The following is a 27,522-nucleotide window of genomic DNA, read 5'->3' on the forward strand; positions in this document are numbered from 1 at the left end:
AGTCCGACTCTCCGCGACCCCATGGACCAGATCACGCCAGGCCCTCCGGTCTTCCTCCATCCTCTGAAGTATTGCCTTAGTTTTCTCCAGTTGCCTGCATTTGTTCATCCTGACCCGAAGACTGGCCCCCTGGCATTTCAGCGCTCTTAGCTGCCTGGGCTACAAAGGGGTTCTTCTTAAGGGGAGATGAGGGAACTATGGCTGAAGGACACGGCTAAATGGGGCCAAAATAATGGCCCTTACCTGGGCTTGTTGTGAAACTAGCCTTAGCTGTCTCCTGTCCTCCTGACACTTTCCAAATCCTTCTGGCTTTTTATGTCTGAGGCATAGCCAGGAGCCGGAACGCAGAGCCCGAACGCTGCCTCCACCTCTGCCTCCTCCGGCCTGATTTCCACGGCTGCCTCCTGGGGCCCAAGCAGACACATCCCAGGGCCGTGCAACAAAAGGCAGGCGGGTCAGCCCCATTGTGACACCCGGGCAGTGTCTCAGCCGGGCCACCAGACAACCAGGGGGTGAAAGAGGGAGGTAAGTGCCTCTGGGAAGGCGGGGTGCGGGTTCAAGGACTTCCCAGGCACGGCTGCTGAGGGCCAAGGTGGCAACAGAGATCTTCTGTGGATGTCTCCAATCGGGGGTGACGTCCCTGTCTGCAGCCCCTGGGATCTCTTGCTGATGCTGGGCGACCAATGATCATTCAGCTCCAGTTTCCCCACTGGAAACAGGACTTAGCATGGCCTACTTAACAAGGGTGTTGCGAGGACAAAAGGAATATGTTGTTTTTTTAAAATCTGCATTGCTTGTCTCTGTGCGCTTCCTGATAGCCCTTAAGTGGGGGGGGGCCCTCCAAATGGGGAATCCCTGGTGACTGGCAACTCTAACCCCCCCCCCATTCTCATTGGGCTTTTGCTTCTACTCCTCATTATTCCTTATTCATTTAATTTATACTCTCTCCTCATGGGGAGTAGGGTTACCAGCAATGCTCCCTCTAAGCTGTGGAGTCTTGTGAGCAAAAATTCTACTTTGTGAGCTCCTGGCATTAAAGTTGTGAGCGAGCCATTTGGCTGCTGCATAAATTAGTTTGCTCTGGAGCCCTCCTTCCTGAGCCAAGACAAAAATGGGTGAGCCAGAGGCTGAAAAACTGTGAGCTAGCTCACACTAACTCAGCTTAGGGGGAACACTGGTTACCAGATATGTGTTGGGAAATCCCTTGAGATTTGGGGGATGGAGCTGTGGGGGGGCGGGCGGAGGGTTTGGGGAAAGGAGGGACCTGAACAGGGTACAGTTCTCTAGGGCACCCTCCAAAGCAGCCATTCTTCCCCAGAGGAAATTGGGTCATTTAGGGATCAATCGTAAAAGTGGGAGATCTCCAGGCCCCACCTGGAGGCTGGCAAGCTGGCCTACTTCGTTCTCTGCTCCTGCATTTCATCCTCACAAAGCACTGGAAGGTTGGTTAGGCTAACGGGAGGCTTTTCTCCTCTTGAAACGTTGAACAGAAAGCGGTGAACTGTTGAGCTTCACAAACAGAGCTTTTCTCTCCCACCCACCCCGGAAAAGATGTTCTGAAACCGAAATCACTTCAAACTGAAAAGAGTAAGCCGCACAACGAGCCTCAAGTGTGAATTGTTGAGGGATTTACGTGTGTGTCTGTTATTTCTAAAAATTAAATAAAAATATTTTTAAAAAGAGAGAGAATAGCCACCTGGGGGAGAGAAGAATCCATGGCTATTTTTGGGCAGGGACGCACAGGAACGGAGTTCCGGCTGGCTTTCAAGTTGGCCACGCCCAGCAGTAACTCATTAGCATAATAGGCCACACCCAACAGCAGAAACTCATTAGGATTGGCTACATTAGGGGTGTGTGGCCTAACATGCAAAGGAGTTCCTGCTCCAACAAACAAGGTAAACAGAATAAGAAGCGAAAGGTGGGTGTGGCTGGATGAGCACACTTCTGGTAACATGGGGGTGTGGCCTAATGTGTTAATGAGCTGTGCTGTCAGGGGTGTGGCCTGATAGGCTAATGAGTTCCTGCTGTTGGGTGTGGCCTATCATGCTAATGAGTTCCTGCTGGGCTTTTTCTACAAAAAGAACCCTGGAAGAATCTGATATATCTTGTCCTGTCCAGCGTGAGCTCTGCTAAGCCAACGCTCTCTAGGTGTGAGTCAACACACGACTACTGAGGAGAGCTTAAATCATCTTTATTTAACTCCACACGCATTCAGAAGATCATTTACTCACAATCAAGCTGATGGCTGGGTGGAAGGTTACATCTTGCGATCTAGGTCAGTTCTATAGCCGCGGTGAGAAAAGAGATGGGCTTCCCCTCTCCTTGCAGTAAGGGTTGATGGACAAAGAAACGGGAAAGAACAATAGAACTCCTATCTTTGCGCCTCTGAGCTCACGAAATTACTCTTAATGAGCCAGTCAGAGGGAAGCTTCTGAGACCCCTAACTGTGGACTCCAATTCCCAGGGTGCAACTACTCTTAAAGATACAGAGCAGTTTTACTAAACTACAGATAACGCTGACTGGGGCCAGCACATATCTAAAAGCCCTAATGCATTGGCACTTTCCAGCTCTCCCATTAGCTGTGCTGTGTGCTCCATCAGCCACTGGCCTATCAGTCGCCACTCAAGAAGAGTATTCGCGTGCCATTGGCTGAGTGCTGGGTCCACTCCTCTCTCCCACCCACTGCCAGCCTGGCCACTGTTCCCTGACAGAATAAACTACCAAAATGGCTGTCTCTCCTGATGAAGACACTTCTCCTGCTTGCTTCCTGTGGGGCTAACTTTTCCCTCAGTGGCTGTTGCTGGGCAACCAAGTTTGGTTCTGTCTGTAAAAAGGCAAAGGCAGCTGGCCCTTTCCAGGCCTACCAACTCCAGGTTGGGAAATCCCTGGAGATTTTGTGGTGGAGTCTACAGAAGCCAGAGTTTGGAGAGGGGAGAGGCCTCAAGCCTACCGAGGGAGGGGAACCCTGGCTGGGGAAGGGAGGAGCGATGGGGGAGGCAGGCCCCCCCTCCTTTGGTTCCCCAGCCGCCCTGCCAGGAGCCACACAGTGTGTGCGAAAGAGCCCCGTGTGGCTCCCAAGCCGCAGTTTGGCCACCTCTGGTCTGAAGCAACAGAACAAGGTTTGAGTCCAGGGGCACCTTTAAGACCAACAAAGTTTAATTCTGGGTATAAGTTTTCATGTGCACATAAAAGCTTATACCCAGCATCAAACTTGTTGGGGTTCCCTAACAGTTGGGCTTGCCAACTTCCAGATGGGGCCTGGAGACCTCCTGCTGTGACAACTGATCTCCAGACTACAGAGATAGTAAATAATAATAATCATCATCATCTTTCTATTTATTAATCGCTCAATCTTTGCAGAGCTGCTGGCTCTGAACGTTTTACAGTTACTCGTGTATTCACAAGGGACTAACAATGATAGGGGTAAGGGAGGACAACATATATCTTTAAATCGCACACATTTCACGGCCGACAGGGAGTTTGTCCAGCTGTAAGCTTCAGACGTGTTCCAACGGCATTCACACTCGGCGTGGCTTGATGTCGTCAGCTTTCTCAGTTGCAGCACAGCATTGCCACCGCCTGGCCGGAATGGCCCATTACAGGCCATGATGCCGAATAGATCTCTCTAGGCTTTTGATCTCAATTGCTGGACCTTCCGTTCGCCGGCTAACACCTCCCCCACCGGGGTTTTTTAGTGTGCCTACCCTCTTTAAGGAGTGGTACCCATTTTATCTACTCACCGAAGCTTTCGATCAGCTCCCCCTGAAGAAAAGGGGTGCTCTAGAGGGTGAATTATCTGGCATTCCCTCCCTCTGCCCACTCTGCCCTCCCCACGCTCCACCGCCATCTATCTAGGGTTGCCAAGTCTTCATTGGAATTATTCCTGGAGATTTGGGAGTGAAACTTGGAGAGGGTAAGGATTTTTGAGGGGAAGGGCCTTACTGGGGTAGGATGCATGCAGCCCACCCTCTGAAGCAACCGTTTTCTCCAAGGGAACTGATCTCTCTGTGTCTAAAGATTAGTTGTGATTCCAGATCTCCAGGCCACACCTGGAGGCTGGCAACCCTACTATCTAGGAATTTCCGATCCAGGATCGGCAGCCCTACTAACAATAGAGTTCCTACCGTGTTATGGTATTAAGACAGTCGTACCGCGGATGGGGAGATCCCTGCTGTTCCATGCATCTCACTGGGCAGCCTTCATTCAGCCAATCCCTCCTCCTCCTCGGACTCACACACCTCACAGGGTTGTCGTGAGGAGTCATGTGCATAGCCCTGAGCGCCTTCGATTAAACCCGGAGGGGGGGGAATGTTATCAGCACAGAGACTCCATCCTCCTTTACATTCGTCTGTAACACGATTCTGGCTCCGTCCCCCAAAACTGGGGACAGCTTCTTCCGCTACTCCTGTCAGGACTGACTATGGCTAGCAACTGAATAGCAAAGCCAAGGAGCTATTGAGATATATGTCAGAGTGATAGAGGTAGCAAGCAGTTACTATAGATCAGTTTGATCTGTTTGTCAGACCTAGCTGTCATGCTAGTAATTATGTAATTACAGCCAGGTGTTTTCTAGTAGGTGTTACTCTTTCAGGTCTTGTTAAGAGTTAGTGATTACATCACCTTGTTAGAGACTGGCTGGGGTTTAGCATAATAGCTATCAGCTTAGTAAGCTGGTGGGGACTCAGTTCTCATAGACGAAGGCACGACATACTGTTCAATGGCCTGTAAATATCTCTGTATATATTCACCTTTATAACTATATAAACTCTCTGTGCACCTTCATAACTGGTCAGTCTCCCGCTTCTTATTTACAATACCCAATAGGAGCCTCGTGGGCAATCGAAGTATGAGCTGGGAGGGCCAGTCCTGCGCCGTCTGCTGCTAGTGGGGATTCCTGGCGGCTCCCAGTGGCCCGAATCTAGGAGGTGTGTTTGAGAGAGGGGTTAGGGGCACCGGGGACTAGACGCACAATGAAGCCCATCTCGACCTCAGCCTCTTCTGGGGGGCAGGGGATGCTGCCTTTCCTATGGGGACGTCGCAGCCGTGGGGCCAAGGATGGGGGCCGTGTCGGATGTGCTTTCCTGAGCCAGGCTCCCGGCGTTGTCTTGGACGGAGAGGACAATGCTGACCGCCTTCTCCCCAAAGCGCCCCTGCCTCCTTGTCGTCAGTACGTCGGGAGAGTTCACCGCACCTTCCTGGCTCCGGAGACCTGTGAGGATGCTCCGTGCGTACGAGAGGAGGGAGCCCCGTGGCCCTCTGCGTGATCCTCCGAGGAAGGTGTACGTCTGCTCCGTGTCATCTGGGCTCGTCTCGGCTGTGGATGCGGGGCAGCTGTCGCTGTACTGGCCCAATGGCCCATTTGCTGCGGTTTCTTTGTGCTTCTTGCTGAGCAGGAAATAGGCCAGGCCACTCAGAACCAGCATCGTTCCTGCAGAAAGCGAAAGGAGAGGAACAGGATTCAAAACACAGCCGTGCGGGCCCCTGGCCTGTGCTTCACACCCACCCACCAGCTGCTCCAAACATGTCCTCCTGGACTCCATGGACATATCGGCGACACTGGGGCAGTGTAAGCACGACCAGCCCCATAGCCAGGATTTTGTCGCTTGTGGGGCGGTTTTTTTCCCTAGTGGGGCTGCCATTATTTGCCATAATGAAGACGGGGTGGTGCACGCCCCCTCTCCCTCCCCTCCTGCACGATTGAAAGGGTGCTTCGGCAGATCAGCGGGGAGCACTTGGCCCTTCTGGGAAGGAGCAGGGGGCCTTTAAGAAGCGGAGGAGCCCTTGAAGGAAGGGAGCAGAGCCCCCAATAGCTGCAGGCCAGAGCACCACACAGGTGTAGACTTGCATGGTGTCGTGGGCAGAACAGGACTTAGTCTACTCCCTAAACCCCTCCAGCCCCAAAGGGCCGTCAACACATAAGAACTAAGAACATAAGAGACGCCAATGTTGGATCAGGCCAAAGGCCCATCCAGTCCAACACTCTGTGTCACACAGTGGCCAAAAAAAACAGGTGCCATCAGGAGGTCCAGCAGTGGGGCCAGGTCATTAGAAGCCCTCCCACTGTTGCCCCCCCCAAGCACCAAGAATATAGAGCATCCCTTGCCCCACACCGAGAGTTCCTATCTATACCTTGTGGCTAATAGCCACTGATGGACCTCTGCTCCATATGCTTATCCAATTCCCTCTTGAAGCCGTCCATGCTTGTAGCCGCCACCACTTCCTGTGGCAACACCAACATACTGTTATGCCAGTGAAAACCTTGGCATGTGCCAGGAGGAAAGTATAACTGCTCTCCCCGCACTCTGCCAGCAGGCAGTCATTTCTCCCCATGGCACCCTCTCCCAGAGAAACACCCGGGGCCAGACACACAGAGCTGAGGCGCTTGGATGTGGGGCACGGAGCTACGACTCTCTGGCCTATGTGGCGAGGAGGGGAGTCCACCCTCCAAAGCAGCCTTTTCCTCCAGGGAAGTGATCCCTGTCGTCTGGAGATCAGCTGTATTTCCAGGAGGTCTCCTGGTGGCAGCATGAGCAAAAGCCCTTACCCCGATATCAGTGGTAGTGAGTATATGACAGTGCCTCACATAATGCCAGTCAGAAGGAAACAATGCATTCCGGTATCACCGTTTACTCCAGTTAGCCCACTGCCCCTGTTACCTGGGATTGTGACGTGCCAGACAAGCACGGGGTGCAGGAAGCAAGCTACCGACAGCAGCACGTAGGCCAGGAACTTCTGGAAGGGCCTGCAGCGGCGGACTTCCTTCCAGCAAGGGTGCCTTGTAAATACCACTGGGAGGCTGCAGTGAAATCCGTATGGTCAGACTGGGTCCACTCCTCTAGAAAACTCCACAAAACTATTGTGTGCGATTTGGCAGATGATGTTTTACAAGGTTAAAGTAAAGGTAAAGGGTTCCCTTGCTCGAAAGCCAGTCGAGTCCAACTCTAGGGTTGCGGTGCTCATCTCCGTTTCCAAGCCAAAGAGCCAAAGCTGGCCGACGACGTTGCCGTGGTCATGTGGCCGGCATGACTAAACACCGAGGCGCACGGAATGCTGTTACCTTCCCACCGAAGTGGTACCTATTTATCTACTTGCAATTTCTTGCTTTCGAACTGCTAGGCTGGCAGGAGCTGGAACTAGAGACGGGAGCTCACTCCATCATGCGGCACACTCGGGTCTCGAACTGCTGAACTACCGACCTGCCACAGCCTGCAGTTCAGCGTCTTAACAACTTGAGCCACCGCAGCTCCTTCTAAACATATGGAATGTTTAAATAGATAATTGGTTATTTTGTGTTGTACATATTTAAGGATTCTTTCTTTGTAACTATTGCAATTACTGTTTCCATAATATCTTTTCCTCATAATTTTTTGCAAAATCTGAAATCGCATAAAATAAAGGAGGAGGGAACTTAACAGTAAATAAAAGCATGCCTACTCCTGGCAAGCTTAATTTTTATAGGCATTCTTACTTTTGGCACAGGCAAAATGACACACCACCACACTACCACCGACTGGGAGTGACTGAGGCAAAATGGGCAGTGCCTCTCAGAGAATTTTCAGACAGGAGGCCGCGTGGCACTGAGGAAAATGCTTTCTTAAGTGGTTCTACCTGGGCAAAGGGGTTTATGGAGAAGGGGACTCACACTGAGCAGGCTGCTAGGAGGAGGCTGGCGAAGTAGGCGGCTTCATATACCAAAATGGTGGCTCCTGAAAAACTGAAGGATAGAGAATATGTGAACGGACAAGGAACAACTAGCAAAAAGCAGTTTCCCCAGGCGGCTCCATACTCACAGCAAGTAGACGGCCAGGCTTTTGAACTGTCCCCGCAGCAGCGTCTGGGCGCCCACCCCAACGAGCACTGCAACACAAAAGAAAGCAGAGCAACAGCCTTGTGAGGAAGGTCAGAATTAGCCCCATATTGCATCTGGAGAGAAATGGAGAGAACTTCTAGGGCTGCCCAGTGAAGCTAAGGGGAGACGGGAACCGAAAAACATTATTGGGATTAACTGGGGTGGTTAGTCCAGTCACCACCAATGTTCCCTCTAAGCTGTGGAGTCTTGTGAGCAAAAATCCTACTTTGTGAGCTGCTGGCATTAAAGTTGTGAGTGAGCGATTTGGCTCCTGCATGAATTAGTCTGCTCTGGAACCCATCCTTCCTGAGCGAAGACAAAAATGTGTGAGCCGGAGGCTAAAAAACTGTGAGCTAGCTCACACTAACTCAGCTTAGAGGGAACACTGGTCACCACTAGTTAGTAGAATGCTTAAATAAAGGTACAAACACAGGAGTGTCACTTTATCAGGTTACTCAGCTTACAAAGCTACACAGAGCCACGTTGCAAGTTTAGAAGAGAAATACTCCTCTCTTTATTTGAGAAGTACACTTTGGAGAGGAAAGAGCAGGGACAGGATAGAGTACTAACTTACTAGCTGAAGGATGGAAGCAGATGGCGAGAGGCTCAAATGCCTCATGGTGCCAAGAGGGGACATGTCATCCCTCCTGGTGTGTGCAGGGGGAGAGCTCGTCTTCATCTCTAAGAAAGAATGGAAGGAAGGGGAATAGTCCCTGAAAACACAATCTACATTTCAAAGGGGGCGGTGGCAGAAGAGTAAAGACAGGAAGGAAAGGTCCGTGTGCCTATCTAGCCTCTCTTGCCACTCAGTCTGGAGGTCTGAGACCGAGGATGTAATGTATCCAGTTCTGACCGCATGGCCGACTGGGGCTCCACGCGGTCAAGCGATACCTTCAAGCTTCGCTCCAGGAAACAATGGACTAAGTGGATCCTAGCCTACACCTATCCGAGGGCTAGGTTCCCGGCCGAGAGCCTATGGAACTCTCGGCCACTGTAAATAGCCTATTGCGGTGTGTGTTTTGGGTGGTGGTTTCACTGGGAATATAAGCCGGCCTGTGAGCCGGCTAAACTTGTCTTGTTCCTGCTTATTAAACCTTATGAGCTGAATCACTGAGATGTCTGAGGACTTTTCACTGGCGACGAGGATGGGATTCATCTTCCCATGAACAGAGACCACGAATCGAGCATCACACCGAGATCACCGCACGCCGCTTTGCCTCGTGCTGCATCTCCAGTTGCCGCTCATCGCACCGCTCTCAGCACCGAGACGCTGAACCTGAGAGCAGCATTCCACCGCTTGACTCCGATCGCTACCGCCGTTCCTGAGCATCTCCTCCACGTGGAACCGTAAGATGGCTGCCGCATCCGAGAGCCTCCCTGCTTTCGACATCTCCCAACCATCGCAATGGGAAACCTGGCTGGAGACCCTCGAGAGCCACTTCACCATCCTCGATGTCACCGGGTAAGAAGAAGGCGTACCTCCTCTGGCACTGTGGTATGGAGGCCCATCTTTTACTGAAGGACCTGATAGCGCCCCGGCTGACCAAAGATGAGTCCTACACCCCTTTGGTCAAGGCGCTTTCGGGCCACCTGGCTCCCAAACCAACGAAGTTTGTGGAGCGGATGGACTTTTTTGCAAAAGTCCAGGGCCCCGACGAGACCACCTCTGATTTTCTCGCGGCTCTGCGACGGGCCGCAACTGGGTGTTCGTTCCTGGATCTGGCTGATGCTCTCCCATTTCCACACATTTAGCCCCTCGTAGGGTTCCCAGGCCAGGCCCGGCAAATGGTTGGAGGTTTGGGGGCAGGCGTGTCAGCAGGCAGAGGTGTTATGTGTGCTGCTGCTACACCTCTTCCAGGGGAAACCCGGAAGTGACAGAGGGTAGCTCTAGGAATCGCTGGAGACTCCGTGATAAAGTCATAAGAGTTTCTGGTGATTTCTGGAGCTACCCTCCATCACTTGCAGCCGGTTTCCCCCGGAAGTGATGTCGCAGTGCGCACAACACTCAGGGCGTTTGTTTGTTTTTTAAATTCTTCCACTGAAGGACAAGGACAGTTGCTGGTGAAACCCCTACACAGAGGGGCAGGACAATTTTTCTCCAGGTTCATGTGGGGCAGCCGTGTTGGTCTGAAGCGGTAGAACAAATGTAGAGTCCAGCAGCAACTTTAAGACCAACCAAGGTTTATTCAAGGGATGACCTTTCGTGTGCAGGCTCACTTTTTCAAATGCATTGGAAGGGGAGGTAAGGTTCTAAACTTATAGGCAGGGGCTGGACAGCAAATGAACATGTGACATGATGAAGATGAGCAAAGACAAAACTAAATAACAAGCTAAGGTTGTAAGGTCAACAGTTGTAAAGCAATATATATGTCAAAATAGCAGATAAATGTGTAAAGGTATATTTCGTAATTGTGGGAAGTAAACAACTCTCCATTCTCTCCTCTCAGGTGTGGTTGTCGGCAGCCTTATCAAACAGCCTTACATTCAGTCTGTTCATCTTTTTCAAACGGAGCCGAGTGATGTAGTTCTGTTTGATTCTGAGAAGGCATCTGCTACTTACTTTGGCTGGGTGTGGCTCGGAGTGAACAGCACCAGGCCCAGGGCTTGCCCGAACTCATGCACCCAAGCAGCATAGTAGCCCTAAAGCAAGACACGGTGGGCGTCCTCTGTACCAAGAAGATGTCAGGGGTAACCACAAAATTCAATCTGGTTATTTAAAAAAAAAAAATCTTCCAAGTCAGGCTCAGGCAATCCATGCTGTTCTATGGCTACGGTTGCCAACCTTCAGGTGGGAAGCCGCGGATGTGCTATTAATAGAAGTGGAGAAATTATGTGGCTTCGACTGCCGAGAGGAGGGATTTCCCACACAAAACTCTGAAAGGATGAAGAAAGTTGACAATCAGAAGTCCAGAGTGTCTATATGAGCAGTTATTTGTCCAAAGCACTTTATTCATCATAGAAGAATTGTACGTATTGTAAAATTATTTGGTATCTATTAATGTTAAAAAGTCTTTATAGTAAAGGCATAAAAATGTCCATAAAATATTATCCGAGGCCCCGGTCACACGAGAGGTTTTGGGCCGGGAGAGGGACGGATCGGGGGCGCAGCAAACGGGCGCGATCCCACAGCAACATCTGGGAAGCGTTGCGCACCCGTCCCCGATCCGGCCCTTCCGCCCAAAACGCCGCGGCAAAAATAAACCACCTACTGAGGTGGTTCTTTGGGCAAGTCCGCATCAAGGCTGGCCGTGGGATTGCCGGCGCGTCCTTCCACCAGCGCATCCCCGGCTCCTGGCTGAACTGCGCATGCTCAGACATGCGCAGTTCGGCAGCCTCCCCCTCCCGACCGTGGCTTCCTCCCCGGCATCTGATCGTGCCGGGGTGCAACGGCGCCACGGCTCAGGGGATCCATGGGATCCCGCCACAGCGTCTCTATTTTGGTGCGGCTCTGATTAGCCGCACTTTGCCCGGGTTTTGTTCTGCCGTGTGGCATGGACCTTAGTAACTATATCACGGTTGTCTGTATAGTTGGTATTGGTTGTTAACCTTCAGATGGGACCTAGAGATCTCCAGCTTTTACAACTGACCTCCAGACGACAGAGATCAGCTCCCCTGGAGAAAAGGGCTGCTTTGGAGGGTGGGCTGGGAGGCCTGGGACCCCCCCTGCTGAGGCCCCTCCCCAGGCTGGAGTTGGCAACCCTATGGCCTGTCTTTGTTCTCCCCCCCCTCGCAAACAGTCAAAAGGAAGGGAGGGGGGAAGAAAGCAAGTCCTTCGTGTTAATGAGTAGTCGTAACCAGAGAAATAATGCCCCCCCCCTTACCGAAATGCCAGAAAGGCACAGCAGGGAGAACGAGGATTAGGGCCTGTAATGAGCTTTGCCCAGGAGGACCGGAGAGGCCTAGTCCAGAAGGAATGCCTTTGTCTGTCCAAGAGACTTGGGGCAGGCGTGCTGCACACCCGCTCAAGGTTCAAGCCCGTCGAGAAGCCAGGCCTGGCCAGAGCCGCAGCAACTGAGTTCAGCACGGAGGAGCTAATCTGGCAACAGTCTCCACCTCCAGCACCCATCCTTAGTCATCCCAGGAGCCTCCGGAATGGATCTGGCTAGGGATGCCAGCCTCCAGGTGGAACCTGGGGATCCCCGGGAATTACAGCGCATCTCCAGACTGCAGAAAACGGATGCTTTGGAGGGTGGGCTCTCTACGGCATTGCACCCCACCGAGGCCCCTGTCCTCCCCAGGCTCCATCTCCAAATCTCCAGGAGTTCTCCAACCTGGATCTGGCAAGAAAAAGACGTCATGTACTGTCTACATCACTTCCAGCTGACTTTTACCCCATGCTCTGCCCCCAACATTTCCCAGGGTTTGCAGTCATGTGCCTGGCAACGCTAAAAAGACACTGCATAAATAAAATATTTTTAAAAGAAAGGTAATAATTAATAATTATTGTATGGCATTTATGTGTACTATAGCCAGGAGATCTGAAGATTGTCTGGCAGCCTGAAGTTCTAATGCTTTAGCCTTATCCACCACTAGGTGGCGAGCTAGACTTATTGGGGGGGGCTGAGAGAGCTCTGAAAGCGCTGTGACCAACCCAAGGACCCGTGTGGAGGAGTGCGGAATCGAACCCAGTTCTCCAGATTAGAGTCTGTTGCTCTTAAGCAAAGAAGACAGGAATGAACAATCCATTTACGCAGGGGTCATTTCGTAGAAAAAGAGCTAGGGGAACTCATTAGCATAACTCATTAGCATATGCCACACCCCCTGACATCACCGGAAGTGTGTCATAAGGCCACACCCCCTGACATCACCAGAAGTGTGTCATAAGGCTACACACCCCGCCGCCGCCGGCCTTGCAGCTCCACTGCCGAGCCCCATGAGGGGCCCGGCGGTGGACCTGCAAGGCCGGCGGGAGTGCAAGGAAGCCCCGTGAAGGCCCTCCCTGGCCCCAGGCAGGCAGGGGTGAGGAGAGGCAGGGAGGAAGCAACTTACCCTCCCTCTTCTCCTGCCTCCTCCTGGCTGAATGAGGGCCGGAAGCGGGGCGGCCGGAAGCGTGGGGCGGGGCTTCATCATGTGCCCCGCCCCCTGCACCTCATCCGGGGGAACTGCGATCCCCCCCCGAAATGACCTCTGCATTTACAGTCAATCTTGGCAAGCTGCTGGCTCTCCATTATGGCTTCCCACCTGCAGTTACATGTCGGTCATCACCACAAGCATGGAAGAGACCCTCCCCCGTTCTGGCTGGCCGATGATCCCGAACATTCAGCCGACTGTTCGGAGGCCCTGAGAAAAAGCCCGAGAGACGGAGGATGTCCAGGCCTGCCAAGCGGCTGGAGGCGGCTTCTGTGTGGCAGCGGAGCTCTCGTGGGCAGTGTTCCCTCTAGGCTGAGTTAGTGTGAGCTAGCTCAGTTTTTTTAGCCTCCGGCTCACACATTTCTGTCTTCGCTCAGGAAGGAGGGCTCCAGAGCAAACTGATTTATGCGGTAGCCAAATCTCTTGCTCACAACTTTAATGCCAGGAGCTCACAAAGTAGAATTTTGGCTTACAGGACTCCACCGCTTAGAGGGAGCATTGGGTGGCTGCTTCGAATGCTTATCTGTTGGCAACTCCAATGGAACTTCCACAGGGTGTGTTCCCCATCTTTCCCTCTCTAGCAACCCACAGCCATCATTTCCACCCCCACCCATCCTGCGCCACTCAAGGGGCATTTTCCTTAACTGGCAACGGGCATGTCACTGTTGCCTTATAACCCCACAATGACTGAATCGGGCTGCTTGACATTAACAGTTGAGCCAAAAGCGACCGTGCGGGTGGAGCCTCACCAGAGAACTGCAGCCCCTCAAGACTCAGCACCATCCTGCCCTACAAAGGGAACGGTGAGAGGGAGCAGGTTGTATAGAGGGGTAGACAAATAGGATTAATAAGAATGCAATGAACATTAGTTACACTCTTAAAAATTGAAACAAAGCAGAGGTTCAAAGATTCCCTGACTATTACCAAGGGTTTAACTGTAATCTTGCTTTTGGCGATAGAAATGACCAGAAACCATAGTCATCCCCAATGTTCCCTCTAAGCTGTGGAGTCTTGTCAGCAAAAATTCTACTTCGTGAGCTACTGGCATTAAAGTTGTGAGCGAGCGATTTGGCTCCTGCATAAGTTAGTTTGTTCTGGAGCCAGCCCTCCACTTGAGCCACCGCAGCTCCTTCCCTGACTATTACCAAGGATTTAACTGTAATCTTGCTTTTGGTGATAGAAATGACCAGGAACAATAGTCATCCTTTTGACCATTAACCACATAATGCCCCCAAATCCCCACTTGGATGGGCCCAGCCCAGCCGAGAGGTGCAGTGGGTGTCTGAAGTCTCTACAGCAGAGATGTACAGTGGATGAGATCAGTTCTCCTTGCCTGGGGGAAGCCACAAAGACTCCTGAACATCTGTCCAGAGGGGCCTGATAGGAAATCAGCCAGGCTCTGTCTTCAGAGGAGCCAGGAGGCAACAGAGCCGGGAGAGACTCCTTATGCGCTAAGCGCATGATGATTCCCCCCCCCGACAAAGCACACACATCATGGCAGTCGTTCAGGGGTGCACTGTAGGCATGAGTATCCACCTTGGTGTGCCCGTGCGGACAGGAGATGGATATCTTGGCTTTACACCTTGGAAAGCAAATGCCTTCTCTAAGACCCACGGCCCCAACTAGGTGTCAGGATCCACAGCAAGACAACGAAGTACACGCTTCTGAGAAGGTTTTACTTTTATTGAAAAGCCATAGATGCAGTAACATGAACACTGTTAGGAATGGCGGGTTACCTATGCGCATAATAGGATATAGGGCATTCGTATGCGCGCCCCCCCCAGCACTACCCAATTAGATGGGCTCCCGCGCGCGGGCATTTGGCAGATTCTCTAACGGTTGCGAAGCTGGGAAAGTAAGAAGCTCCCACGAAACCTAGACACTACCAGCACCTCCTGTGACCTTGAGAGATACGCTTTACAGCTTAGAGGCAATTAAGCGCATGGGAAGGAATGCAAAGCAATTAGAAACATACACCACACTCATGGCAGCTATAGCTGACACTAGGGTAGCCAACTTCCTGGAGATTTGGGGACTGGAGCCAGGGGAGGGAAGCCCATCAGGGCGTAGAGCCAGAGAGTCCACCCTCCGCATTTCTCCAGGGGAGCTGATCTCTGCCGTTCGGAGACCAGTGGTCATTCTGGAATTCATTGGGCCCTGGGAACCCTAACCCCAAACAGGACTCAGTGCCCCCCGCCCTGTAGTCTCCCCCCTCTATTCTGTAGAATGCCCAGATCCTCATGAGAGAAAACCTAGAACTGAGGGGGGTCCTACGAGGGTTTCTCCTTCACCCTCTCATCCCCCCCCACCGCCCCCCAAGGCATCTCAGACAAGGACCGAGCGGTGGTCTCGTCAACACACGGCCGTGGGTCTCACCTGCTCCAGTGCTGACCCCCAGCAGACGGCAACTGAGTTCGAGGCTTGTCCAAAAAGCCACCTGCTTCATGTTTGCACGGGAAGAAAGTCTTCTCTGCCTTCCTCGGGACCCCGGGGGTTAGACCCGCACACTGGAGCCCCTCCACTCAGCTGGGGAGAGCCCGGTCCCACGGCCTGCCCACAGACCTCATTCGGATGCTGTGCAAAGAGCAGGCCCCCAGGGGCATGCCGTGTTGCCACCCTGAACCGGTCAGCACCACTCCTGGAGGGGCTCTCCTGCAGCAGCTCCTGCCCACATTAATGATTACCAGGTAGGAACGGAATCTCCACCAAGGCCTGGAGTTTTGTCCCCTTCTCCCGGCTGCATTTCAACGCAGGGCAAACCTGTCCCAGGCACGCAGGGGCATGGTTGCCATGGAGCCCCTGCGGGTGCAGATTAATCGCTATGGAACGGGAATCAGGGGCTGAAGGCTTTGCCGGCTGCTTGGCAGGGTTCAAGGCCGCTGGCAGAATTGCTCCCCTGGGGAATGCAGGGGGGGGCGGCGGCGGGGGTCTCTCCCCCTGAGCAGTCAGCAGCCAAAGCGGAGTCTTCAGCCATGCCAAAAGCAAGCCTGTTCTCTGGTGGAAGCTGGTTAAACTTCTGCAAAGAGAACAAAGTTAGAGTCCAGTCAGACACCTTGAAGACCAACCAAGGTTTAGGGATGAGCTCTGGTGGGCGTGCACACTTTCTCAAATGCACTGGAAGGTAAGAGTTCGGACTTACAGAGAGAGGCTGAGCAGCGAATGAACGTGCAACATGATGAAGATGTTTTAAGATATGCAAAGACTAAACTAAATAGCAAGCTAAGGTTATAAGGTCAACAGCTGTTTTGATTTAATTAAGGGGGGGAACAGTAAAGCAATAAATATGTCAACATAGGAGATAAATGTGTAAAGGTATCTATTCTGCTTGTGGGAAGTAAACTGAGACCCACACCTGAGAGGAGACGAATGGACAGTTTCAGTTTACTTCCTACAATTGGAATAGATACCTTTACACATTTATCTCTTATTCTGGCATATTTGTTGCTCTACTGTTTTCCCCTTAATCAGAGTTCCCTCTAAGCTGAGTGTGAGCTAGATCACAGTTCTTTAGCCTCCGGCTCACACACATTTTTGTCTTCGTTCGGGAAGGAGGGCTCCAGAGCAGACTAATTTACGCAGTAGCCAAATCGCTCACTCACGGCTTTAATGCCAACAGCTCACAAAGTAGAATTTTTGCTCATAAGACTGCACATCTTAGAGGGAGGATTGCCCTTAATTAAATGACAGTATCAAAAGGAAGCTGGTTAAACTTCTGCAAAGAGAACAAAGTTAGAGTCCAGCCAGGCACCTTGAAGACCAAACCAAGGTTTATTCAAGGGATGAGCTCTCCTGGGCGTGCACACTTTCTCAAATACACTGGAAGGTAAGAGTTCAGACTTACAGAGAGAGGCTGAGCGGCGAATTAATGTGTAACATGACGGAGATGTTTTAAGATATGCAAAGACTAAACTAAATAGCAAGCTACGGGTATAAAGGTGCCCCACTGGACTCAAAGTTTGTTCTGCTGCTTCACACCAACACGCTGACCACCTGGAATTCTCTGCAACCAGAGTTTGTCTTGATTTTTTGTTTCTTATGTTTGGAAATTTTATTGAACGTGATCTCAAGTTATGAATTCGAATCCAAAAGTAGGGTTGCAGTCTCCTACATGGCAAGAGAGCAAATGCTGAGCCTGGAAAAACTCTCGGGTGGCACCGGGGTGACAAGCGGCGACCATGGGAAGTGGGGTGGGGGGAAATGGTGCCAATTGGGTAGGGCCAGGAAAGGGCTCTCCAGCACACCATCATAGGGTTGCCAACCGCCAAGTGGGGCCCGGAGATCTCCAAATCACAACTGATCTCCAGAGGACAGAGATAATGGCTGCTTTGGAGGATGGCATTATAAGAACCTCAGAAGAGCCCTGCTGGGTCAGACCAGGGAGGGTCCCTCCAGTCCAGCCTCCCATCTCACACAGGGGCCAGCCAGTTCCTCTGGAGGGCCAGCAACAGGGCAGAGAGGCCGAGGCCTTCCCCTAAGAAGAACACCAGAAGAGCCCTGCTGGGCCAGACCAGGGAGGGTCCCTCCAGTCCAGCCTCCCATCTCACACAGGGGCCAGCCAGTTCCTCTGGAGGGCCAGCAACAGGGCAGAGAGGCCGAGGCCTTCCCCTAAGAAGAACACCAGAAGAGCCCTGCTGGGCCAGACCAGGGAGGGTCCCTCCAGTCCAGCCTCCCATCTCACACAGGGGCCAGCCAGTTCCTCTGGAGGGCCAGCAACAGGGCAGAGAGGCCGAGACCTTCCCCTGAGAAGAACACCAGAAGCAGCCTGTTACGTAGTGGGTTGCCGCATGGATAGACGATAGACAACGACGTAGTGCATAGCACGCTTTATTAGGCACACAACAAGACATGCGGACAAACGGCCGGCAGGCCAACTATATACACCTCTGGGGACACCCCCTGGCCACCATTGGTGGGTTTGAATCTCCCGCCATGGCTCCCATTGGTTCTCCTGTGGAGGGACTAGAATCCTAGTCCCCATTGTCTTCCAGGACTGAAGCTCAGGTATGTGCGCTGACCTCCGGTGGCGGTCAGCGGACACAACACAGCCTGTAGAACCAGACCAGTGAAGGCCCGTCTAGCCCCGCAATCCTGTGTCACACAGTGGCCAACCCACTCCTCTGGATGGCCAGCAAGAGGGCACAGAGGCCTTCCCCTGATTGCCTGCCGGCAGCGGCATTCAGAAGGGCCACTGGGGTTGCCAGCCTCCAGGTGGGGCCTGGAGATCTGGAATTACACCTGCTCCACGGACACTGGGGAGGGATCAGTTCCTCTCGAGCAAGGGCTGCTTTGGAGGGGCATTTCACCCTCTTGAGGGCCCCCCCACAGCTCCAACCCCACCCTTCCCAGGCTGGCTCCTCCCCCAGATCTCCAGGAATCCCCAAACCTGGAGCTGGCAACCGCAAGAGGCCCTCTGGAAGGGAGCAGGGAGGGTCCCTCTTTGGCGGGGAGGAGAAAGAAAGGGAGGCCGGCGGGGTGGTGGTGGCAGCCAGCGAAAGGCCACGTGGTGGGCAGTGTTCCCTCTAAGCTGAGTGAGTGTGAGCCAGCTCACAGTTTTTCAGCCTCCAGCTCACACATTTTTTGTCTTCGCTCAGGAAGGACGGCTCCAGAGCAAACTAACTTATGCAGGAGCCCAATCGCTCGCTGACAACTTTAATGCCAGCAGCTCCCAAAGTAGACTTTTTGCTCACAAGACTGCACAGCTTACAGGGAGCATTGCTCACAGGCAGTGTTCCCTCTAAGCTGAGTTAGTGTGAGCTAGCTCACAGTTTTTTAGCCTCCAGCTCACACAATCTTGTCTTAGCTCAGGAAGGACAGCTCCAGAGCAAACCGATTTATGCAGGAGCCAAATCGCTCGCTCACGACTTTAATGCCAGGAGATCACAAAGTAGAATGTTTGCTCACAAGATCCCACAGCTTAGAGGGAGCATTGCTCACAGGCAGTGTTCCCTCTAAACTGAGTTAGTGTGAGGTAGCTCACAGTTTTGTAGCCTCCGGCTCACACATTTTTGTCTTAGCTCAGGAAGGAGGGCTCCAGAGCAGACTAATTTATTGTTGTTGTTCAGTCGCACAGTCGAGTCCGACTCTTCGCGACCCCATGGATCATCTCCCGCCAGGCCCTCCTGTCCTCCACCGTCCTCTGAAGTTGGCTCAATTTCATGTTCATTGCATCGATGACACTGTCCAACCATCTCATCCTTTGCCGTCCCCGTCTTCTTTGACCTTCAATCTTTCCCAGCATCAGGGCCTTCTCCAGGGAGTGCTCCCTTCTCATTGGGTGGCCAAAGTATTTGAGCTTCAGTTTCATTATCTGGCCTTCCAGGGAACAGTCAGGGTTGATTTCTTTTAGGATTGACTGATTTGATCTCCTTGCAGTCCAAGGGACTCTCAAGAGTCTTCTCCAGCACCATAGTTCAAAAGAATCTATTCTTCGGCGCTCGGCCTTCCTTATAGTCCAACTCTCGCAGCCATACATGACTACTGAAAGACTATTGAAAGAGGTAGTCAATCTTTAAAGGTACAATTGTGGTCTTAGGGTACTGTCTCAGTGATGATCTGGTTCTTATAGATCCACATGGGTCAATGCAGGGGTAATTCATGAGGACAACCAGATGGATTTCACCTAGAGAACTGGTGTTGAGTAGTGATGGGCATGAACTGGGAAAATGTGGTATGGTTCATGGTATGCCAGCTTCATGAACCATGAAACATCACAAATAAACCAGTTTCATTTGTGAGGTTTGTGACATGGTAGAACACCCCTCAGCATGATAGAGACACCAAACTCACAAGGGATATCCGGCTAACCCACCTCTACCTACATGCCAAGGTTGGTGAGGATTGAATTTATGGGGTTCGAGTTATGGCTCCCCCAAAGAAGGTGTCCCCAGGAAAGCATTTTCTGGGGAAATGACAAGCACAGGTTCATGAGGGTCAGGATTGTATAGAATGGATCCTGTGCAAATTAAAGATGCCAAACATGCAAGAGATCTCCAGATGACTCTCCTCTACTTGCCCTCCAAGTTTGATGAGGATTGGATTTATGGGGTCCAAGTTACAGCCCCCCAAAGAAGGTGCTCCTATGGAGGGAAAAACAGCAAAAAAGCAAGGACAACAGAAGCCATGCAGAACAGAATCGAAGTCCCAGAGAATCTCTGCAGTAGAAACTGAAGGTTGGAGGCATTTTTGCAAGCCCAGCAGAACCAGTGCAATGTGCCCAGCAGAACTAGTGCCACTGTGGCACTGTGAACCCAACAGGACTAAGGTCAAGTCAGGGAAGTGTTTTTTGGGGGGACATGTCAGACACAGCAGTCAAGTGGAGTTAAACCCCCCACCCCCCTTTGCAGGCTGGTTTGAGATTCGCTTGTCCACAGGTAGGGAGCCCAGTCCTGGGTGGCCCAGGGGAGCGGGGTCTCATCAGATCTCGGAAGCTAGGCAGGGTCCGCCCCTGATCAGTATTTGGATGGGAGACCACCTCTGAATTTCTCTTGCCCTGAATTTCTCTTGAATTTCTGTGCAGAGGCAGGCCATGGGAAACCACCTCTGAATTTCTCTTGCCCTGAAAACCCCACCATAAGTTGGTTACTAGGGTGCTCATAGCTGGGTCAACCAAGCAACTCTGAGTCCTGGCATGCTTGGCTATATCAATGCAAAAAGCCCCCCCCCCCAAAGTTATTGCAATTTACAGTGTTCCCTCTAAGCTGAGTGAGTGTGAGCCAGCTCACAGCTTTTTTAGCCTCCGGCTCACACATTTTTGTCTCAGCTCAGGAAGGAGGGCTCCAGAGCAAACTGATTTATCCAGTAGCCAGACTAATTTATCCAGTAGCCAAACTTCCTGAGCCAAACTCAGGAAGGAGGGCTCCAGAGCAAACTAATTTATCCAGTAGCCCACCACTTTCATGCTGGTAGCTCACAAGGTAGAATTTTTGCTCACAAGGCCCCACAGCTTAGATTGTGGACGCAGAGTCCAGAATTCTCGCCGGTTTGCCCCCCTGCGGCTGTGTTGACCTGGAAGGGTGCAGCTTAGAGCTGCCAGTCTCCAGCTGAGGCCCGCAGGTCTCCTGGAATCACATCTGTTGTCTCCTGGAGGGAGGGGGAACTGCAGAGGGTGGGCTTTATGGCCCTCATATCCATGCCGAGCTCTCCCTCCCTCCCGGGCTCCACCGCCACACCTCCACGGAGGTCCCACGCTGCTATAGGGGGTGGTGACGCTGCTGCTGCTGGGGCCAGAATGAGGAGGCAGATAATAAACAAATAGTAAAGGGGGGAGGGGGGGCTTTGGGAAGGGGCTCCAGGCCACAACGGCTCCTCTCTCCTTCCTCCTAGGGAACCGGGTGGTTGAGATGGGTGCCCACTGGATCCACGGGCCCTCCCAGGAGAACCCCATCTTCCGCTTGGCGGGGGAGTACGGGCTGCTGGAGGAGAGCGCCATGACCGAGGAGAGCCAGCAGGTGGAGATCGGGGGGCACCTGGTGCTGCCGTCGGTCTGCTACTCCAGCCGGGGCCGGGTGGTCAGCCCGGACCTCCTGAACTCCACGGAAGCCCTCTTCTTCAGCCTCTTGGAAGAGGCGCGTGGATTCCTGCGTGCGGCAGAGGTGCCGGTGCCCAGCGTGGGCGAGTACCTCAAGGAGGCGATCGCTCGGCAGGCGAAGGACTGGCCGGAGGACGAGCAGGCGACTCGCCTGAAGCTAGCCGTCCTCCGCATGTACCTGAAGCTGGAGTGCTGTGTGAGTGGGACGCATAGCATGGACTTGGTGGCGCTGGGCCCTTATGGGGAGTACGTCACGCTCCCCGGCCTGGACTGCACCTTCCCCAAGTGAGTGGCTGCCTCGGCTCCTCCCAGGAGAGGAGCTTGCCCACGCGTCGGGGGTGGCAGGGAGGCGCGGCGGGCTGGGTCGACCTTGCGTGGGGAAGTGCCCAGTAGACCAGGAGAGAGAAGCCACGTTGGGTCAGGCCAGTGGCCCATCCAGGCCAACACTGGCCCATCCAGGCCAACACTGGCCGTCCTACAGGGGCCATCAGAAGGTCGTCTTTGTGATTTGTCTGGGGTGGGTGTTCTCCCTCCTGGGCTCTGGGTTCCTGCTCCCTACTGTTTGGGGGTGGTGGTGCAGGAACACATGAACCTGCCTTGTGCTGAGTCTGGGCCCCCTGGGTCCATCATGGTCAGTCTCATCTGCTCAGACAGGCAGTGGCTCACCAGAGTCTCGGGCAGAGAGAGGTCCTTCCCATCCCCTCCTGCCTGATCCTTTCTAGCTGGAGATGCTGCCGGGGATTGAACCTGGGACTTCCTGCATGCCAAGCAGAGGCTCTGCCACTGAGCCACGGCCCCTTCCCACTATAGCTTGGTTCTTAAACACCAGTTTGTGGGGGATCCAGGGCTATTTTTGGGCAGGAACGCACAGGAACGGAGTTCCGGCTGGCTCCCAAGTTGGCCACGCCCAGCAGGAACTCATTAGCATAATAGGCCACACCCAACAGCAGAAACTCATTAGGATTGGCTACATTAGGGGTGTGTGGCCTAACATGCAAAGGAGTTCCTGCTACAAAAAAAGGCCCTGGGTTTTGACAACAAACAAGGTAAACAGAATAACAAGCAAAAGGTGGGTGTGGCTGGATGAGTACGCTTCTGGTAACATGGGGGTGCGGCCTAATGTAATGAGCTGTGCGGTCAGGGGTGTGGCCTAATATGCTAATGAGTTCCTGCTGTTGGGTGTGGCCTGTTATGCTTATGAGTTCCTGCTGGGCTTTTTCTACAAAAAGAGCCCTGGGGGGGATCTATACCCAGGTGCAGATCCCGTTCTGACCAGGCGGCCTGATTTTTCTCCTCCGCTTCCTAGTGGCTACGCCGGCCTCACAGACCGCATAAAGGCCTCTCTGCCCGAAGACGCCGTGCTGTTCAATAAGGTGGTGACCAAGATTCGTTGGGGGGGCTCCTACGTGGAGGCCGTCACGGGCCGGCGCTTCCCAGTGCAAGTGGAGTGTGAAGACCACGAGACATTCTTGGCAGATCACGTCATCGTCACTGTCCCTTTAGGTGACGTTTCTCTGGCTTTCTTGTTTGTGTGTTTGTGGCCATGGTGTGCTGGGAGAGTAAGAAGTGAACACTGCTGTTGCTCAGTAGAGCGGGGGGGGGGGCAGTGGAGGAGGGAACCTGTTAGAATCTGGGAGCCCCTTCCTTCTCGAGCTCCCCTCGCAAATGTCCCAGTCATGTGCCAAGTGAAGCAGGGGAACTCCCTGTGCGAACGGCTTCCTCTTCTTGTGCCAGGATTCTGTGGCTTGTGGGGCATTTTTTTTTCTTGCCGGGCTGAAGTTCTCAGTGTAGAAAGAAAAGCCATTTAGGCAATAGGAAGCTGTTGCCAGGATAGATCTCTGAATTGCAAGCCGCCAGCCACTTTAGATGACAGTTCTCAGCTGCTGCAAGTTAATCACTTCTGCCAGCCTAAGCAACAATTCTGTCTGATAACAAGCTGGCAGGTGGGGGTGATGACTTCTGAAGTCAAGAAAGCGAACACTTAGGCAGGAAAACGCTCTTAAAGGAGACCAGTTTCTTGACACGGAGTTAGAAGGGATCCTAGAGGTCACCTACTCCAACCCCCTTGCTCAGTACAAGGGGAATTAGTCAACTATAGCGACCCCACTCTGCTTAAAGGAGTGCACGCCTTTTAAAAAATGTTTTTAAATGAATGAAGAAAGCATTTAAGGGAGGGATTCTTGTGGGGCTGTGCCTTTAAGAAAGGGGGCAGAGCCCCCAAAAGCCCTCACTGTAGCTGCGGGCCTGGACCCCCAGACCCTTACATGGTTCTTCTGTCCTCCATTTTATCCTCACAACACCAACCCTGTGAGATGGTGTCATGTTCTGTGTTGGACTGGGCGACAAGGCCTAGTGAGGTCTAGGCCCAGGGGAGACCTGTGTGGCAGTGGAAAGCAGACACAGCCTACAATCCCCACAATGCTTAGCGATGGTTGTAACCAATCAGGGTCCAGGGGTTCTATGAAGAGATTGTGACTTAAGCTGTGTGGGCTGTGAAACTGCTCTTTTTCCTCACAGAGTTAAACTGACAGGACAGTTTAGTCTGGGGAAAAGATCCCTCACTTGGGACAGAGTGAGTAAAGGCACAGGCCTGGCATAAGAGGCTGTGGGTCTTGAACAGTAACAAGCAAGAGAAATAGGTAGCCACATTAGATTTGTTTTATTTTGCCTTTAGACACTGTTTATATACTTTAAGCACCGTGCCTTGTTTTCAGCGCCCCCTTACTTGTATTAATAAACCATTTGTTTAATGCTCTCTGCCTGGTCATCACGCCTATATTTCTCAGCTGTAAAGGGGCATTCTGGTTGGGCTTGGGAGGGTACTCTGGGCATTCCCAAGGGACCCTAAGCAGTGTTCCCTCTAAGCTGAGTTAGTGTGAGCTAGCTCACAGTTCTTTAGCCTCCGGCTCACACATTTTTGTCCTAGCTCATTCATCATGTTAAAATAAAACGTTCCATAATCAATTTTTTTTCTTTTCTTTTTTCAATTTTTCCAGTTTTTCGGAAAAAAACAAAAAAAGGCTTCAGGAAAAAAATGGGGAAAAACCGTTTCCCCCCTAATTTTTCCGGTTTTTTTCAGGGCCTTCACATCTCTAGTCATGACAGATGGGTTAAGTTGAAACTGTGTGACTAGCCCAAGGTTACCCAGCGAGCATCTATGGCAAAGTGGAGATCTGAACTCTGAACTGCTGCACCGCACCAGCACATACGAAGTGCCTGTACAGCCTGTCCTGGGACAGATGTTCTCCTTGCTTCTTCTCGGGCGGTCTGAATGTTTCTTGTGGTGCTCCCCAAAGCTCTCGTCCTGCCTTAAGGCATGCCACGGCACTGCAGCTAGGCTGGCGGCTCAACGGCCTTCTCTCCTTCTCCCCAGGTTTCCTCAAAGAGCAACAGGAGACCCTTTTCCACCCTCCGCTTCCCCCTCGGAAGGTGGCAGCAATTCAGCGCTTGGGCTTTGGGACCAACAACAAAGTCTTCCTGGAATTCGAGCAGCCGTTCTGGGAGCCGGACTGCCAAGCTGTCGAGGTGGTGTGGGAGGAGGAGTCGCCTCTGGCCGAGACCCCCGCTGACTTGCCGGCGGCCTGGTTCCGAAAGATCGGGGCCTTCGTCGTTCTCCACCCACCAGAGAGGTTGGTCGGTTTTGTTTGACTTTGGGCCTGCTCTTATAGGGGAAAGTCCATCGGAAGTGGGGTTTGTGAGTAGGCCTTTCTACGGGCATAAGAACATAAGAGACGCCAATGTTGGATCAGGCCAAAGGCCCATCCAGTCAAACACTCTGTGTCACACAGTGGCCAGAAATACCAGGTGCCCTCAGGAGGTCCAGCAGTGGGGCCAGGACACCAGAAGCCCCTCCCACTGTTGCCCCCCCCCCCAAGCACCAAGATGACAGAGCATCCCTTGCCCCAGACTGAGAGTTCCTATAAGAACATAAGAGAAGCCAGTGTTGGATCAGGCGAGAGGCCCATCCAGTCCAACACTCTGTGTCACACAGTGGCCAGAAATACCAGGTGCCCTCAGGAGGTCCACCACTGGGGCCAGGACAGAACTGGAGAGAGAACAACTGTTGCTCCCGGCAGATTAAAGAGGAAATACCTACTGTCAGTGTCGATTTCCCCCAGGAGCCAACATTAACATCTGTAACATCAGTTAAAACAGGTGGTGGTGGTCTGAAGCAGTAGAACACATTTAGAGTGAGTCCAGGGTCACCTTTCAGACCAACAAAGGTTTATTCAAGGTAGGAGCTTCCATGTGTGTGCACACAAGATCTCGTACTTTGAGTAAAACTTTGTTGGTCTTAAAGGTGCCACTGGACTCTAAATTTGTTCAGTTAGTAAAAGCAGTCTTCATATATTGCTATCGCTGGAACATGTTTTTAATTAGCCAGAGAAAACAAGGTTGCGTTTACCTGTTACCCCTGTTCATCAAGTGGTCTCCTTTGCAGGCGCACTTGGGATCTGTGTATATATTCTGTGCTCCTAGGTCAATTGCAAGGATATATCAACCAGAATAAAATAGCCCAGATCCACTGAGGGGAGTGGGTGGCTGAACACGGAAAGCCGATCCCATTGGCGTAAATATGCCATCCTCATACTCTTTTGGGTAGGGATTAGCTACATGGAGGAGCTGCGGTGGCTCAAGTGGTTAAGAGGCTGAACTGCAGGCTGTGGAAGGTCGGTCGTTCAGCAGTCCGAGACCCGAGTGTGCCGCATGACGGAGTGAGCTCCCGTCTCTACTTCCAGCTCCTGCCAACCTAGCAGTTCGAAAGCAAGAAATTGCAAGTAGATAAATAGGTACCACTTCGGTGGGAAGGTAACAGCGTTCCGTGCGCCTTGGTGTTTAGTCATGCCGGCCACATGACCACGGAAACGTCTTCGGACAGCGCTGGCTCTTCGGCTTGGAAACGGAGATGAGCACCGCAACCCTAGAGTCGGACTCGACTGGCTTTCGAGCAAGGGAACCTTTACCTTTACCTTTTTAGCTACATGGGATTCTCCTTATCGTCCATGTTATGAAGAACTGCAGCCACTGCTGAGAGTCACGTGCTGAGAACTAAAAGGAACCCAGAACATCACACGAAATCCCCATTTTCCCTTTCGACCCGCCTCTGAGAGGGGGAGCCCAAAGCCAAACTGGACCGGCGCGGCCAGTTCCGTAGATCCAGGATCGCCCGTCTCCTGATGGAATTTTTCCTTTTGCCACACAGGTACGGGCATGTCCTCTGTGCCTTCATTGCTGGGGAAGAAGCCGAATTCATGGAAACCCTCACAGACGCAGAGGTCCTTGGAGACCTGACACAAATGCTTCGCCGAGTGACAGGTAGGAGGCCTCTTCTGCACTTGCCTGTGAGCCAGGCAATGTGTGGATAAAGATGCTGGCGTGTCAAAGAGGTCCAAAATCTCCCTCTTCTCCCCCCAACTCTTCCCTTTCCTCGAAAACTGAGTGTTTGTGGTTACCAGCTCATGAGGTGATTTTGAGACTGCGGTCTCCAGAAGAAGCGGCATAGGAGATGAACCAGTCAGACCACAGTGAGGTGGACTACCTTTGGACATCTCGTGGCACTGCTAATGGAGTTAGAGGGCCAGAAGTCTAGTTAAATTCCCCCACCCATCGTGAGGGGTGCCCTGATAGCCAGTTTCGTGTAGTGGTTAGCAATGCTCCCTCTAAGCTGCAGTCTTGTGAGCAAAAATTCTACTTTGTGAGCTACTGGCATTGAAGTTGTGAGCAAGCAATTTGGCTGCTGGATAAATCAGTTTGCTCTGGAGCCATCCTTCCTGAGCCAAGACAAAAATGTGTGAGCTGGAGGCTTAAAAACTGTGAGCTAGCTCACCCTAACTCAGCTTAGAGGGAACACTGCTCACAGGGTATCTGTTGTGGGAAGGGAAAGGAGTTTGTAAACTGCTCTGAGACTCCGCATGAAGCTCAGGGTATAAATCCAATCTCCTCTTCTTCCTCTTCTCTTCTTGTTCTGGCTTACCCCTTGACAGCAGCGAAAGATGATTGGTTGAATCCAGGCTAAACGGGCAGCTCGCTTAGGGTCTCCCCCCCCCCCCCGGGCACGGTATCCGGGAACTCTCC

The 27,522-nt window shown here is 52.4% G+C and overlaps 2 protein-coding genes across 2 annotated transcripts in view; one reads left to right on the plus strand and one right to left on the minus strand.

The window, feature by feature from the left end:
• Window positions 1-5,025: 5,025 nt before the first annotated feature.
• Window positions 5,026-15,366, minus strand: TMEM72 (transmembrane protein 72). Its single transcript, XM_015407182.1, has 5 exons — window positions 15,297-15,366; window positions 7,792-7,858; window positions 7,644-7,715; window positions 6,658-6,797; window positions 5,026-5,429 (listed from the first exon to the last, which is right to left on the minus strand). Exons 1-5 carry the CDS (start codon window positions 15,364-15,366, stop codon window positions 5,026-5,028), a joined length of 753 nt encoding a protein of 250 aa, XP_015262668.1.
• Window positions 15,367-15,521: 155 nt separating this feature from the next.
• The window catches only part of PAOX (polyamine oxidase (exo-N4-amino)), a 13,574-nt gene continuing 1,573 nt past the window's right edge, over window positions 15,522-27,522 (plus strand). Inside the window, exons 1-5 of the mRNA XM_015407191.1 lie at window positions 15,522-15,607; window positions 21,175-21,732; window positions 22,754-22,950; window positions 24,821-25,076; window positions 26,651-26,763. Of these exons, the coding sequence (XP_015262677.1) occupies window positions 15,522-15,607; window positions 21,175-21,732; window positions 22,754-22,950; window positions 24,821-25,076; window positions 26,651-26,763 (1,210 nt within the window). The remainder of the gene's footprint in view (window positions 15,608-21,174; window positions 21,733-22,753; window positions 22,951-24,820; window positions 25,077-26,650; window positions 26,764-27,522) is intronic.

Source organism: Gekko japonicus, unplaced genomic scaffold, assembly GCF_001447785.1.
Source record: "Gekko japonicus isolate JY-2015 unplaced genomic scaffold, Gekko_japonicus_V1.1 scaffold2412, whole genome shotgun sequence".
NCBI lineage: Eukaryota > Metazoa > Chordata > Lepidosauria > Squamata > Gekkonidae > Gekko > Gekko japonicus.